At 43.5% G+C, this 15,070-nt stretch overlaps 1 protein-coding gene across 1 annotated transcript in view; it reads left to right on the forward strand.

The window, feature by feature from the left end:
* Nucleotides 1-359: 359 nt before the first annotated feature.
* The window catches only part of FRAS1 (Fraser extracellular matrix complex subunit 1), a 502,816-nt gene continuing 488,105 nt past the window's right edge, over nt 360-15,070 (forward strand). The window contains exons 1-3 of the mRNA XM_074231550.1: nt 360-433; nt 666-1,180; nt 12,246-12,277. Coding sequence (XP_074087651.1) covers nt 360-433; nt 666-1,180; nt 12,246-12,277 — 621 coding nt within the window. The remainder of the gene's footprint in view (nt 434-665; nt 1,181-12,245; nt 12,278-15,070) is intronic.

Consider the following 15,070-nt stretch of genomic DNA (forward strand, 5'->3'; position numbering starts at 1 on the left):
TCTCAGATGAAATAAAAGATGAATTTTCATTAACTGGTTTAACAATAAAAAGTCAACTTTTTTTATAATCTTGGTTGGTAAAATTGAATCTGAGCAAGGAAGTTGTTTCGAGGCAGATTAAGCGTTAGGATTTCGCTAGTATCGCAGCCAAACAAAGGGGAGAAGCACAGGGCAGTTGCAAAAACACACTCTGGGCAGGAGCGAGAGCAGCAGCGGCAGGGAGGCGGCAGGTGCCTTTCCGTAGACTTTCACCCCCAAACCCCTCTAAGGCCCTGTCTCGTGGGGCGCAGGCCAAGAGCCCAAGACCTGTGCCTTGTTGCTGTTCTGCCAGGACAGCGGTGGGCTTCATAGTAAGGAACATGCCCTCTGGCTTCCTCGGTGGGACGAGCTGGACTTCAATCTCAGGGCAAGGCGAGGCCAAGCTACAGAATGAGTAAGGGGATCGGATTGCGGGTTCTCAGCACCCCCATCCTGCCCCCCACGTGACCCTGAAGCTTGGCCGAAGCTCTCTGAGTCCTCAGTCCATTTTCACACGGGGTGGGGGCAGGAGAGAGGGGAAAGAGGAGGAGGAGGATGGAGAAGGAAGAAGGGGAGAGGAGGGGGAGGGAGCCGGGGGCAGCAGCGGCGGGAGGAGGAGCAGGAGGGCGGGACAGGCCGCCTCCCAGCCCGGGAGCCGGAGCTGGGCCCCGGCCCGGCCGCCTCGGCGGCGCTGCCCCCCGCGGGCAGTCTCCCCGAGTGCGGCCGCGGGGCCGGGGCCGGGGGTCCGGGGCGGGTTGGCAGCGCCCCCCCCCACGGCGGTGCCGGAGCCCGCGCGGGCGGTGGGCGGGCGGTGGGCTGGCCCCGCCCCGCCCCGCCCCGCCCCTCTACGTCGCGCCCACGCAGGGTGTCAAGCGAAGTTTCAAAAGCTCGGCCGCAGCGGGGCGGGCCGGCGGCGCGGGCTCGGGTCCGGCGGCGGCGGCAGCGGCCAGCGGGCAGCGGGGCTCGGGCGGCGCGGGGCGTCCCTGGCAGCCTGGCGCCTCCCGGCCCGGCCGCCGGCGTCCGCCTCAGGCTGCGGGCACCCCGCACGGCTCCGCACCGCACGGCCCCGCAGGGCCCGCCGGCATGGACTACCTGCGCGCGTGGCTCGGCGTGTCCCTGGCCCTGGCGGGCTGGGCTGGCCCGCCCCCCGCGCGCCCCGGAGGTGAGTGGGGGTCCCCGACCCGAATGCGGGGGCAGAGGGCGGCGCGGGCGGGCCCCCGGGGCGGCTGTCAGGACCCCGGGCTGCGCCTCCGGACGGGGCGGCTCGAGGGCTGGCCCCGCTGCTCCGGTCCCCGGACGGCGCCCACTGCGCGCGGGCCCGGGCGCCCCGCGGACCCCCGGGGAGCAGGCTCGGGGGCCCCGTTCTCCGGGAGCTCAGGCGCGAGTCCGGGGCAGTGAGAAACCTGTGCCACCGGCCCGGGAGCAGGCGGCGCCCCCAGCCCGGGGGCGGCCGGCAGAGCCCAGCCCCGGGCGGGAGCCCCGAGATAGCGAAGGCAGCCCCCCCCCCCCCCGCCGGGGCAAGCCTGCCCGAGCCGCCGTGGGGGGCCAGCCGCAGACTCAGCCGGGGGGCTCGGGGAGGGGGAGGGGAGCCAGCCCCGGGGCGCCTCCGCCCGCGGCTCCCCTTCACCCGGCGCTCACCTGCCGGGGCTCCCCCCGCGGCGGGGCCTCCGGGTCCTCCCGACCGTGAGCTCCGGCCCCGAGAGGTGAAGAGCCCCCCCGGGCGCTCTGCAGTCAGGAGGAACTGGGTTCAAATCCCCCGCACCCCGCTCCCGCGCGCCGCCTCCCTCGGAGCAGGGCGGCCCCTTGGAGGCTGGAAACTGCAGCCCCGGGAGAGGCGGACCGGGGGGCAGGGAGCTACCCCCCCCCCCCCCCCGCAGCCTTTGAATGGCCCTAGAGAAGGGGGCCTGGGCCACCTTTGGCTTACTCGGGGAGCCGGCCTGCAGGCTTTCCCTCGGGCCCCCCATGACCCAGGCCCCATCAAGAGCCAGAGCCCCGAGGAACGGGACTCGAGCCCCCCTTCACATCTCAGATCCGCTGTCAGATTTCACGCACTCCTCCTCCCCCCACTTTACAGGTGAAGAAACTGATGCCCAAGAGCAGGGTTGCCTGCGCCTGGAGAGGCAATGTCGGTCAGGACATTAGCATTGATTGGGAGCATTTATTGGGATCTGGGGGCATCGCGAAGACCGCATCCCCCCCCCCCCCCCCCCCCGCTTTTACATTCTAACAATGATTTAGAGAAATTATCCCCAGACCTGCTATTGTAGACACACCCACTCAGTCTAGAAGTCTTCCCTGAAGGGGTGCTGAAGGGGCGGCATTTCCCCAGCCCGGATTCTCCCGGCAGGGAACTCCCCCATTCCCTCCTCCCCCTCCTCCTCCCCTCCCCCCCAGTCCTAGCTTAGGTGACTGTCTGTGGAATGCAAATCCTGCCTGTGTTTGGGAGAAGCCGCCTCCATCTTTACTCCCCTCGGGGCTCTGGCTCAGAGACTCCCTTTAGTTTCTTCAGGTCGCTTTTCCCATTCCCTCAAACATCCCGCCGAGGAGTGGGGCCGTTCTCTAAGGCCCAGAAAGCTCTCCAACGAGGAAAGTGTCACCACAAAAGATATGGGAACAGAGTGTGGCTTTGGTTCTTGCTCTCACTGCTGACTTCGAGTTCCACCAGACGGAGGAAGACCCTTGTGGTTTAGATGTTGCCTTCCCCTTGCCCACCCGGGCTCCCAAGGCCCAGCGAAAAGCCCTTCCTACAGGAAAACTTTCCCAATCTCCCTTCCTTCTAGTGCCTTCTTGGAGGCATGAAGAGGCTTAGTGAATAGCTTGACCAGCTCTGGAATCCGGAGGGACTGAGTTCAAAGCTATCACTGGGTGATTCTGGGCAAGTCATTTACCCTCAATCACCTACAAAAGGAAAAAAAAATTCTTTTGATTATTTCCAGTTTATTCTGTGTTTAGCTTCTCCCATTAGGTTGTGCTCTCCATGAGGGAAGGAATTGTTTTTTGCCTGTTTGTGCCTCCCCAAAGGTCAAGGTTTTGCCTTGATTTCTTTTTACGTTTTTGCAAGGCATTGGGGCTAAGTGGCTTGCCCAAGGCCACACAGCTAGGTCATTATTAAGTGTCTAAGGTCTGATTTGAACCCAGGTCCTCCTGACTCCAGGGCCAGTACTCTATCCACTGCTCCACCTAGCCACCCCTAAAGGTCAAGTTTTTAATAATGTTTATTGACTAACTGATTACTGGTAGAAACACAGGATTCTGACACTTCCACAGACTTCCATTCATTTCCTCATCTGTAAAATAGGGGCAAGTCATATCTGTGTTAACTATCATTCAAGGTTATTACGAATGCTTTTAAAACCTTAGAAGGTTTCTTAGAGGGGTGAATGGTGATTCTTAATTAACTGTAAAACGATGAGGTTGGACTAATTGATCTCCAAGGTGGTTTCCATCTGTAAGTCTTGTACTCCTCACTTTGCTTGGTTTTCTCTTTTTCGGCTACAGCGATATCATTAAGGCACCTACCTCCCAGGATGACTGTGAGGTCAAATGAGCACAATATGTGATTTTAAAATGACACATGTTGTTATAAATGTTATGTTCTATGGATATAGCATAAGTTCTATATAAATGTTAGCTATTATTTCTAGATTATTTTATTTTATGGCAATAGGGTCACAGCTAGGCAATTATTAAGTGTCTGAGGCTGAATTTGAACTCAGATCCTCCTGACTCCAGGGCCGGTGCACTATCCACTGTGCCACCTAGCTGCCCCCTAATGTTAGCTATTATTAGCAAAGATGTAGAATGTATTGTGAAAGTATTGTTCCCCCCCCCCCATTTTACAGGTGGGGAAACTGAGGCTACTGACTTGCTCAGAATTGCATGGTAATAAGTGATGGAAATCCATTTAAAACCAGATTTTCAAAGTCTCTAAGTTTACATCTCTCTCTCTCTCTCTCTCTCTCTCTCTCTCTCTCTCTCATCATATAGTACCCCATAAAACCCCAGCCCAACAACATTAAGTAGTTAATGTGTGATATTTTATGTAGAAACAATCTTTTCAGGACTGATAGGTCTCTGGGCTCTTGTAGAATTAAATTTCTTTTCCACAAGATTCTTTGAAAACCTATTATATCTGGGAGAGAAATGAATACTAGGAATGAATTCATCTGAGAAACACAGAATGATAAAATTGTAAAGGTTTAAGGAGCTTAGAAATCAGTATCACTGTGTCTGAAACAAGAATCTAGGGTTTGACAATGGCATCATCTCCACTCAGAGACTTCCATGGATGGGAAACTCCCACTACTTACTAGGGCAGTCCATTTGTGACCCCGAGAAAGCCATTTTTGGGAGCTTATTTCTTTTGAATATAAATGGGCCTAATAGTGACACCTGTGTTGGGAGATATAAATTAGTCAGTATTGATTGTTACAATATTTTTCTTTTCTTGAACTGAATTCTCTCCCCCTATAACTTTCCCTCAGTAGTCCTATGGGATTTTTTTGCTCTCTAAGGCAAAGACAGAAGACATCTAATCACTTGTAATCCTGAGCAAAATCAATTAAATTCTTATCACTGCCCCTTGTCTTCAGAATAGGTCCTGAATTTCCTTTTGTTTGGATTTAAACTTCCCTTCCTCCCTGCCTTCCTAAGCCCTACAAGAACAAGGTTAAGAATAAAAATATAAAAATATCAAGATTAAAAATAGAATTAAAAGCTTCTTCAAGTTTTACAAATAACCCTGTGGGCTACTTTAAAAAGGACAATGTAATTTTTGTACTTTATAGTGATACTCTATTCTGTTGCATTAAGCTTAATTGCAGCATAAAAATTACACTAATCCTTCTATAGCATTGAAATTTATAAGTAATTGCAAGTCTCTCATTCTGAATTTTATTTTCATTTTAAAGAAAATAGTGGATTTCTAAAAGGAAATATTTAATCAATGTCCTTTTATACTATTCTAGATTGCTAAACTAATTTAGTATTAGGATTTGAATAATTAATGCTATCTTATAAGTAGGATTCCATTGGTAAACCTGATTTGTCAAATTCCTTTGACACTTTATTGAGAAACTCACTCTTCTGTTTCCTTGCCCTAAGAGAAAAGGAAGGGGAGATGATTGTCTTCAGATTCCTGTGGCCCTTAGGATAAATAGCAGTTCTCAATCAAGATCTGAGGACTCTGAGGTTCCTGAGACCTTTTTCAAGTCTCCATGAGATCAAAGCTATTTTCATTATATTAAGACATTTTAAAGTCTCCATGAGATCAAAGCTATTTTCATTATATTAAGACATTTAAATTTTTAATATAAGTGTTGGTAGATGTAACCCCCACCAACAAACCTCTTTGTTGGGGGAGATCCTCAATATTTTTTAAGGAGCCTTGAGACCAAAAAGTCTGAGTTGTGGAGTTAAAAGCATGACCAGTTGACATCAAGGAGATAGCTTTAGCTGAAGTGCTGACTGAGGTTCTAGACAGAAATTGTCTATTCCTCACATGATTTTTGACAGGCCATTGACATAATCCAGTGGAAAAAATATCAAATTTGGAGTCAAAGTCTGGATTTGAGTCTTGCCTCTGTGTTCGGTCTCTGGGCTTGTCTCAGATAAGAGTACAGGTAGTTTAGTTTTCATATTAAAACAAAAAGAGGTACTTTTAGGTCATTCAACAGTAGCAAAAGGAGATTTACTTAGCTTTAGCAGGAGAATATTCAATAGGGATAGGTTACAAGGACATCTCTGAGTTGATTAAGCTGAAAGATTTTCCCTTGAGTTGCCTCATCATAGTCTACTCACCAAGTATCAAAAAACATGCTTGGGGGAGGCAGCTAGGTGGCACAGTGGATAGAGCACCAGCCTTGGAGTCAGGAGGACCTGAGCTCAAATCCAGTATGAGACACAATAATAATTGCCTAGCTGTGTGACCTTGGGCAAGTCACTGAACCCCACTGCCTTGTATAAACTTAAAAAAAAAGTGCTTGGAGATCTTCATGTCTTTTTTTGTACTCAAGTGACCAAGAAGTGTTGTCAATGACTGAATTTTGAGTCCCTAGAGTCAATCAAGTCTTGAAAATGATTTCAATATCTTTTTTTTAAGGTTTTTGGAAGGCAAACGGGGTTCAGTGGCTTGCCCAGGCCACACAGCTAGGTAATTATTAAGTGTCTGAGACTGGATTTGAACCCAGGTACCCCTGACTCCAGGGCTGGTGCTTTATCCACTACGCCACCTATCTTTTAAAAAAAATTTTTTTAATTTATTTAAGGTAATGGTGTTAAGTGACTTGCTCAAGATCACACAGCTAGGCAATTATTAAGTGTCGAGATTGGATTTGAACTCAGGTCCTCCTGACTTCATGGTCAGTGCTCTATTCACTTCACCACCTCAGTGCCCTCACTAACTTTTAAGAAAAAATTTTTATTTTACCCTGCATGGAGATGAGGGATTAGAATATTGTTCTCAAATTATTCTGTTAATTCTCACTTTTTTGACCATATGCAAGTTACCTCTCTGATTGATCACTGGGTTTTCTTCTAGCTCCAAATCTATGATCTTAGGAACTGCTTCCCCACCTGTTAAAATAGGTTTAAATATCAATTTCATGGTTTAATATTTCTTTTTAGCTCAATTGAAGACTCAGAAGCAAAATTGCTTTGAAAAAAAGTGTGGATAGCTATATTACCTATTCAAGCTAATTTTTTGCTATTTGATGAGTAATATCAGAGTTGCCTGAAATGGAGTGGGAGGTTACTTTTGTATTGGTATCTCAGTTGGCTCATGAGCCACTATTAGGATGGGGCTTTTCATGCATAAATATGAATGTTACATTGAAGGAAAACTTTGAATGAGAAAGAAAGCTTGTCAACAGAATGTGGTCAATCTCAGAGAAGCAAGTGAGATTACTACTTCATGTGTAAAGTATAGACTGAATGACTCATGGAAGGGCGTTTTCTTAGGGTAATAGCACTTGAATTTTCTGCTTTGACTATCGTTAACAAAGCCCTCTTTTTGCAGCTCTCAGCCTCCTTTTCTGTTAAGGAAGTCTCATTTCTCATTTTACTCAGTAAAAAGTTTTATAAAATTTTCATTTTATTTTTAATTTATAAAAAAACAAGCATTTCCATAACAGTATAATAAAAAAGAAAGATGGTTGCACATGGAACTGAAAATCTATTGTGTACAACTTGATATACCTTTTAAATATATAATAAAGTTATGTAAATTTCATTTTTCCTACTTTTTTTTCTTTCTTTATCCTAGAGGTGGCTACCATTAGGCACAAATATGTATGTGTGTAAATATGCACTCATTTATGTCTCCATGTAAAATCTATAAAAACTCCCTCCCATCCTTCCCTTCCACACCTGAGCTGAAGCTCCCTTAAAAATCCATGCAAAGGAAGAAAAGTTAACCTAAGGAAGCAACCTCATTCTTCACATGGGTAGAGGAATATAAGCAAGGAAAAAAGGTTAAGGAGATAAGGGAATGAAGAATACTTTGGAATAGGGAAGAAACCTCTGACTGCCTTGTTTTTTCAGAAAGAAACTGAGGCTGGGTGAGCTTAAGAGGCAGCCCAAGGTCACACATTGAAAGAAGCAGCAAACCAAGACAAAATTTGGCTTGAAATAAAATGAATTTTTTCACCCCATTCTTCAGTCTCTCCTTTTGATTGATTAGTTCTTTTCAAGACCCCCATTTTAAGGAGGGCATCCAAGCCTGTCATGTCTTCATTCCTCTCAGTCTCCACTCCTAACTCTCTGCATTTTTTGTAATACCCCATCTTGAGTATTTTCCCCCCACTATCTTTCTATATTCCACTTCAGCTGCTGCTGCTGCTCCTCCTTCCTTCTTCTTCTTCTTTCTCTTCCTTTTCTTTCTTTTCTTTCTAAATTTTATTTAAGGCAGTGGGGTTAAGTGACTTGCTCAAGGTCACACAGCAATTATTAAGTATCTGAGTTTGAATTTAAACTCAGGTCCTCCTGACTCCAGGACAGGTACTTTATCTACTACACCACCCAGCTGTCTTGTATTCTTTCTTCTTCTTCTTTTTTCCCTCCTCCTCTTCTTCTCCTTCTTTTCTTCTCCTCCTCCTCCTCCTTCTTCTTCTTCTCCTCCTCCTTCTTCTACTTCTTCTTCTCCTTCTCCTCCTCCTCCTCCTCCTCCTCCTCCTCCTTCTTCTCCTCCTCCTCCTCCTCCTTCTTCTTCTCTTCCTTCTTCTTCTTCTCCTCCTCCTTCTTCTTCTCTTCCTTCTTCTTCTTCTCTTCCTTCTTCTTCTCCTCCTTCTTCTTCTCTTCCTTCTTCTTCTCCTCCTCCTCCTCCTTCTTCTCCTCCTCCTTCTTCATCCTTTTTCTCCTCCTCCTCCTCCTCCTTCTCCTCTTCCTTCTCCTTCTCCTTCTCCTCCTTCTCCTTCTCCTTCCTTCCTTCTTCCTTCTTCCTGGAAATTTGGATTAAATGACTTTCCCAGGGTCACAGCTAGTAAATGACTTAGGACAAATTTAAACTCAGACTTTCCTGATCCACTGCTCAACCAGCTACCCCTAAATTTCCTTTTATGATTTTTCTTCCATCAGAATGTAAACTCCCAGAGATCAGGACTTTCTTTTTGCTTGAATTTGTATCTTCGGGTTTAGCACTTATTGAAGGCTTATTGCCTTGATGACATAATTAATCAGTGAATGAAAAAAGCGATGATGCCAGATGCTCCAGTTGCTTGATATTGCATTTGAATCTTAATGAATTTGAACCCTCGACCAATTTAGTTTGGAAAAGTACAAATCAAACTTACAAAATTCAAATCCTCCCCATCCCTTTGTAGTGTTTTCCTCCATTTCTAATCTAACCATTGACATTCAAGTGAACAGGATCGCTACAGGTTTGAATGACTATTAGAGTGTTAATATATTGCCATGAACATACTGGGAATGACTTAAAGTAGCACAAAATGGGACAGAAATAGCAAGTCTAAAAGTAGCCACAGTCTTTTGTTTTAGGAATTGGGTGGACAAGCAGCATGGCTAGTATCCTCTTGATCCATCTTTCAGGGATGAGTAAATGGGGCAAATAAATAAGGTGATAAGAGGATCTTCACTCTTGAGAAAGTCTCTAAGTAGGAATCACCAATCTTATTCATCATCTCAGAAGGTTCTTGGAGAATGTCCATGGGTTTTTTTTGCCTTTAATTATTATTCAAAAACTGCAATGAATGAAAATACTGTCCCAAACCTGTAATGGCAGAGTTCAGCATGGAAGGTTCAGTTGGGATGCTGTTCTGGCTCCAGCCATCATTATTCTCTCTATATCTACCAATGTTATGTCTTCTTATACGTCCCAACTCCTTCTGGAATCTATCTATAGACCCTCCCAAGGTCCAAAGGCACTCTGATTAGTTAGTTTTCAATTTAAGCCTGAAAACCCCTCCTCAGCTTATGCTGGAAGACAGTCTTCCTTTCCCCACAATTTTTTTTTTGTTGAGCTTCAGGAGATTCTTTGTGTTAACCAAGTTAGTTAACAAACAAGTTAGAAACTATGGGGAAAGGTTCCTTTTTGCCTCTTGCTTGAATCTTGATTTGAATCATGATAAATATTTTATGTGATTTAGGTAATATCCTGAAAGACTTATTGAAGCAGAAGAAATTAGTTTTTAGGTATTGTTCAGCAAGCATTTATTTTATTTTATTTTTTAGGTTTTTGTAAGGCAGTGGGGTTAAGCGGTTTGCCCAAGGCCACACAACTAGGTAATTATTGTGTCTGAGACCAGATTTGAACCCAGCTACTCCTTACTCCAGGATTGGTACTCTATCTATTGCGCCACCTAGCCACCCCTATCAGCAAGTGTTTATCAAGTATGTTCTTTGGCATGCAAAGTGGATAGAGCAACAGCTTGTAGTCAGACTTGAGTTCAAATTTGGCCTCAGACACTTGATATTTATTATCTGTGTGATCTTGGGTAAGTCACTTAACTGATTGCCTCCCATCCAGGGCCATCTCTAGTCTTTCTGATCTATATCTGGTCACTGACTCCAAAGAAGAAAGTAAGATGGTGACCTAGCACAGCACCCTCTCACTCAAATCTAATTCACTTGCTTGTCATGACATCACATTTTTGATGTCATGGTCTTCAAGAACAAAGGACAAAAATCACCATGTTCTACCATTGTAGTGGGCACCAAGAATAGAAAGACAAAAATGAAACAATTCATATCTTTAAAGAGCCCATATTATCCTGCAGGGTGGGGAAGGAGGAATGAAACAGATGTACATAGTTGAGTAAATACTATAAGTTATCTCCTCATTCATCTCCCCAAGGAGGATAAGGCCAATGGTGACCGTCACTCATTCACTCAATAAATCTTTTATCCAGTTCAGGCACTGGCTAGGGTTGCAAAGAGAGATTAACAAATGGAGGGAGAATGGGAGAAATAAGCATAGGCTTCCTGTAGGCAGTGGAATTTGAGCTGAGCATTGAAAAAAAGCTAGATATTCTAAGAGATGGAGAAAAAGAGAAAGTTTATTCCTTACACGAAGGACAGTCTCTGCAAAGGCAATGAGATCTCCCATAGAGGGAGTAGCAAGTTGGCCATTTTCTTTGGAACATAGAGTGTTTGAGGGAGAGTAATGAGTAATGAGGTTGGAGTCATATTGTGGAAGTCTTTAAATGCCAAAGAGAAAAACATTTATTTTATCCTAAGGACAATAGGAAGCCATTGGGAATTCTAGAACAGGAGAGTGATATGGTCAGAACTGTGCTTTAGAAATATTAGTTTAGTGATTCTTTGGAGATTGATTGGAAAAGGGAGATGAGTGCAAAGGAGGGTAGTGCAAATGTGGTAGGAAAATGTAGGTACATGAATGATTGTTTCTTTTGAAAATATGTACATATTGAAGACATAACTTTCTCTTTTCACTTTATATAACTGGTGTGAGTTGAATGTACATAATAGATTTCTTTGTTGTGTTATGGATGTAATTTGACTTGCTGGGTTGGGTTTCTGTGGTCAGAAGCTTTAGGTTTGTGCCCTAGCTGTCTCTTACTGCCTAGGGCAAGTCACTCACCTGAGCCTTGGTTTTTTCCTGCCAAATTCCTCCTTCCGATTAGCATGGGGGCTCTGATATATTCAGTTTCTGAGCTGAACCCTTTTGCTCTTCCTAAGGCAATATCTTAGCTCCTTGGTTCCAGGATTCACCATATTGAGGCTGATACCCAATTGACAGTGCCCACGTGCAATTCTCATTGCTCAAGAGATCTATCTGCCCCAACCTATTTAGTACGTGGGATTATAGGTATAATCCCAGGTGCAGCTGGGATATTTTTAATTGATTGTTTTCCTTTGCCACAAAGAAGGGTTCAATCTGTGGGGTGGGTGAATGGGAAGTGACTATGTAAAGACAAAAGACACCAGTAAAATGTGATTAAAATATTTCTTAAGTGTGAGATTCTTTTGGGGGGATTCTCTCCATATTACAGATGAGGCAACTGAAGCAGATAGATAAAGTAACTTATGCACACAGTTCATATCTAAGACAGGATTTGAATTGAAGTCTTTCTGACTACGGGTCCATTTTTACTCCATCCATTTTGCCATTTATATTCTTGGAGGATACAATCCTGGCTCTCAAGATGCTTATTTTATAGTTGCAGAGAGAAGGCATGCATGGGGAATATTGAAATGATATGAGATATCACAAGAAGTTGTAATCATCAATAAATGATTCAATTTAGGGGAGAATGTCAGTGACCTATTATTGGGAAATGGAAGTAGAGAATCATGCTTGAACTGGAAGGAGAGGAAACTATTTTAAACTGTGGGAATGGTCTTAGTGAAGGGACCAAAGTGGGGAAAGCACATGATACATTTAGGGGATGGAGGATCTATTAAATTGATGATTTCTTGGGGAGTGTTTTTGTGCATAAGTAATAAGACATGAGGCTGGCAAGGTGGGCTGGGAGCTGGAGTCTTGGCACTTCTCTGAATTAATACAGGGGAAATTTTATAGTGTATTTATAGCATGCCATTATAAATGAACTTGTTGAAAAATGTAAAAAATGAGTTTTAATGGCACTTTAGCAGGGGTCAAAATGTGTGGAAGTAGAACTGGTAAGAAGGCCTGACTCCAGAAGAAAGAGTTTCTAGTCAAACCCATTAATTCTCTGTATCATGTGCTAATGCAGTATCTATTGCTAAATAATACACACCTTTTAATTCTTTGTTTTGTTTTTATCCCACAGGTGCTTGTGGCTTCCAGGGCTCATTGTTCTTGGTAGGTCATTTTTAATATACTTGGTCTGTTTATTTCATAAGTAAAATAATTTCTGAAGGGTAGTAGCTGAATCAATTGACCTTATCAGTTTTAATATACATATTTTTCATCTGCTATTTGAACACCATCCACTATCCTGACACATTCTCACTCATTTCCCCAGGGAATGTAATCCACTGGAAATGAAACTCACTGATTTTTTTCTTTTACATTCTTTAGTAGTCCTCTTGTATTCTTTCAATTGCATAGGAGAATTAAGAGTCTCCTATTGTAGTCAGATACAAATCAGGGTACAGTTTGCTCACCCTCTGTATGCATTGATTTTTTTCCCATTTGTTCTCATTCTAGTGCCTTCCCAATCCCACTTAATTCTAGTACCTTCTGTCTGTTTGTTATCACCTACTTGTCCTACACATAGCTTGTTTGGACATCTTTGCTCCTTATATTGTGAGCTCCTTGATAGCAGGGACTATCTTTTGCTTGCCTTTGTGTCCCTGGCACCTGTGTATTTGACGTGAGATGCTTAATAAACGGTTATCGATTGACTCTTTTTGAATTCATCAGGATTTGGAGGACTTTAGGGACTACATCATAAAGTTTTGTGGTGGTGTTCATTTTTCAGTTATGTCCAACTCTTTTTTTTAAAGGTTTTTGCAAGGCAAATGGGGTTAAGTGGCTTGCCCAAGGCCACACAGCTAGGTAATTATTAAGTGTCTGAGACCGGATTTGAACCCAGGTACTCCTGACTCCAGGGCCAGTGCTCTATCCACTGCACCACCTAGCTGCCCTATGTCCAGCTCTTAATGAGGTTTTCGGCAAAGATACTGGTGTGATTAGCCATTTTTTACAGATGAGGAAACTGAGGCAAATAGCATTAAGTGACTTTTCTAGAGTCACACAGTAAATACCTAGGTTTTGGTTTGAACTCATAAAAATGATTCTTCTTGACTCCAGGTCTGGTGCTCTCTCTACTGTATCACCTAGCTACCCTAAAGTCTTGTTTTTTACTTCGGAAATTTTACCACCTAGGACTTTATTCATAGTGAATCTAGTGCCATGATGATTTGGATCAAATAACATTCACCTAGTACTTCATATATCTGCATCTGTGCATCTATCTAGCTATCTACACACACACACACACACACACACACACACACACACACACACAGAAATGGCACACACAAAGCAATTCTGTGACGTAGGGGCTATTTTTATATCCTCCATTTTAAATATGAGGAAACTGAGGCTGAGGGAGTCAAGTGACTTGTCCTGGGTTACTCAGTAACTGTCTAAGGCAGGATTTAGATTCAGATTTTTTCCAAGAAGTCTGGTGTATTTGTTCCCATTAATGATATACTAGAATGAATAACTATCAGAACAAATCTCTTTTCTATTAAGTTGTGTTGCAGGTCACTGTCACTTTTGTATTCTTACATTCTATAATAAAATTGAGCTGAGATGCTAGGGAAAGTTTTGCTCATTTCTGCTGATACTGCTAATTTAAAAAAAATGACAGTTTAGATGGTCTTTGGTGTTGAAACTTTGGGTAAAGTAACATCTAAAGGCCTAGAAGAAGCTAGCAATTGATAGCAATGTATCTGGAGTCAAACTTTGTACTATGTAATTCTTTCTCTTGGGATGGCAATTATAAATGAATGAATAAAAAACATTTATTAAAGATTTTGTGTACTAAGCATGGTGCTAATTGATGGGGATATAAGTAGAAAAAAATTCTGTCTCCCTTTCCGTCTCCATTCAAGTATTTCACAGAGAAGGAAACTGAGGCTCAAAATTTAAGAGACTTGTTTTAAATCATAAAGTTTGGAGTTAGCATTTGAATCAAAGTCTTTTGACCTGTCTCTTATGTTTTATCTGGAAAATATATTTTTGTACATTTGAACATGGAAGTTAATGTAATTCAGCGTGTTATCTTCACATAAAACAAAGGAACCATCCCATTAAGACTTGATTCAGCAGGAGTTAATAAGAGGCTTGAGGGAGGGAGGCATCTTCCCCCATTCTGGCCTCTGTTCAAATTTTCTCTGAAACTTAATCCTTGCTAGAAATAGACAGTTTATTCTTAAAACTAATTTAAAGGGCCACCTTCAATTCAAGTCAGCAGACATGTATCATGTGTTTATTATGTACAAAACAACTTGAGTAGAGATTTTGTCTCTCATACCTCCCCTAGAGCAGAGGAGGTAGTTAAATGTTTGATTTTCAAAGGACTCTGTCTGGGATGAAGGCTACATGCTAAAGGGAAAGTGATGAGGTTATTTGGCATATCAACAAAGCAAGTGATCAAGCTTAGTAGTCATTATGTCTAGATAAACTTAAAAAGGAGATTTTCCTAGTTTCATAAATCCTGAGGAAGGGCAATTGTATGCTATCCAAAACAAGGATGAAGAAAGCATTTGATGCATCCTTCTTGGTGTTGGGGAAAGAGAATTAAACTAGGCTTGGAAATTCCGATCAAAACAATGACCAGCCGTGTTGCTCCGTCATGTTGCCCAAACTGTCTGTGTTGAAACATTCTCCCTTGATAAACAAAATGGACTCAGATTATAGATTGAGTCATGATTTTCTGCTTATGGCTACTGTGGAAATTTGTTTTACTTGACTATATGTTTATAATAAGAGTTTAGTTTTTTCTTGCTTTCAGTCTGAGATAGAGTGAGACAGTTGGAGGGATAAAAAAGAAGGATCCATCCTTGCTAATGCAAATCTGGACCTTAGTTTCCTAGGTCAAAATGTCAGAATCTAGAGATTCTTTCTACCTATTTCAATGAT

This window comes from Macrotis lagotis, chromosome 3 (genome assembly GCF_037893015.1).
Source record: "Macrotis lagotis isolate mMagLag1 chromosome 3, bilby.v1.9.chrom.fasta, whole genome shotgun sequence".
Lineage (NCBI taxonomy): Eukaryota > Metazoa > Chordata > Mammalia > Peramelemorphia > Peramelidae > Macrotis > Macrotis lagotis.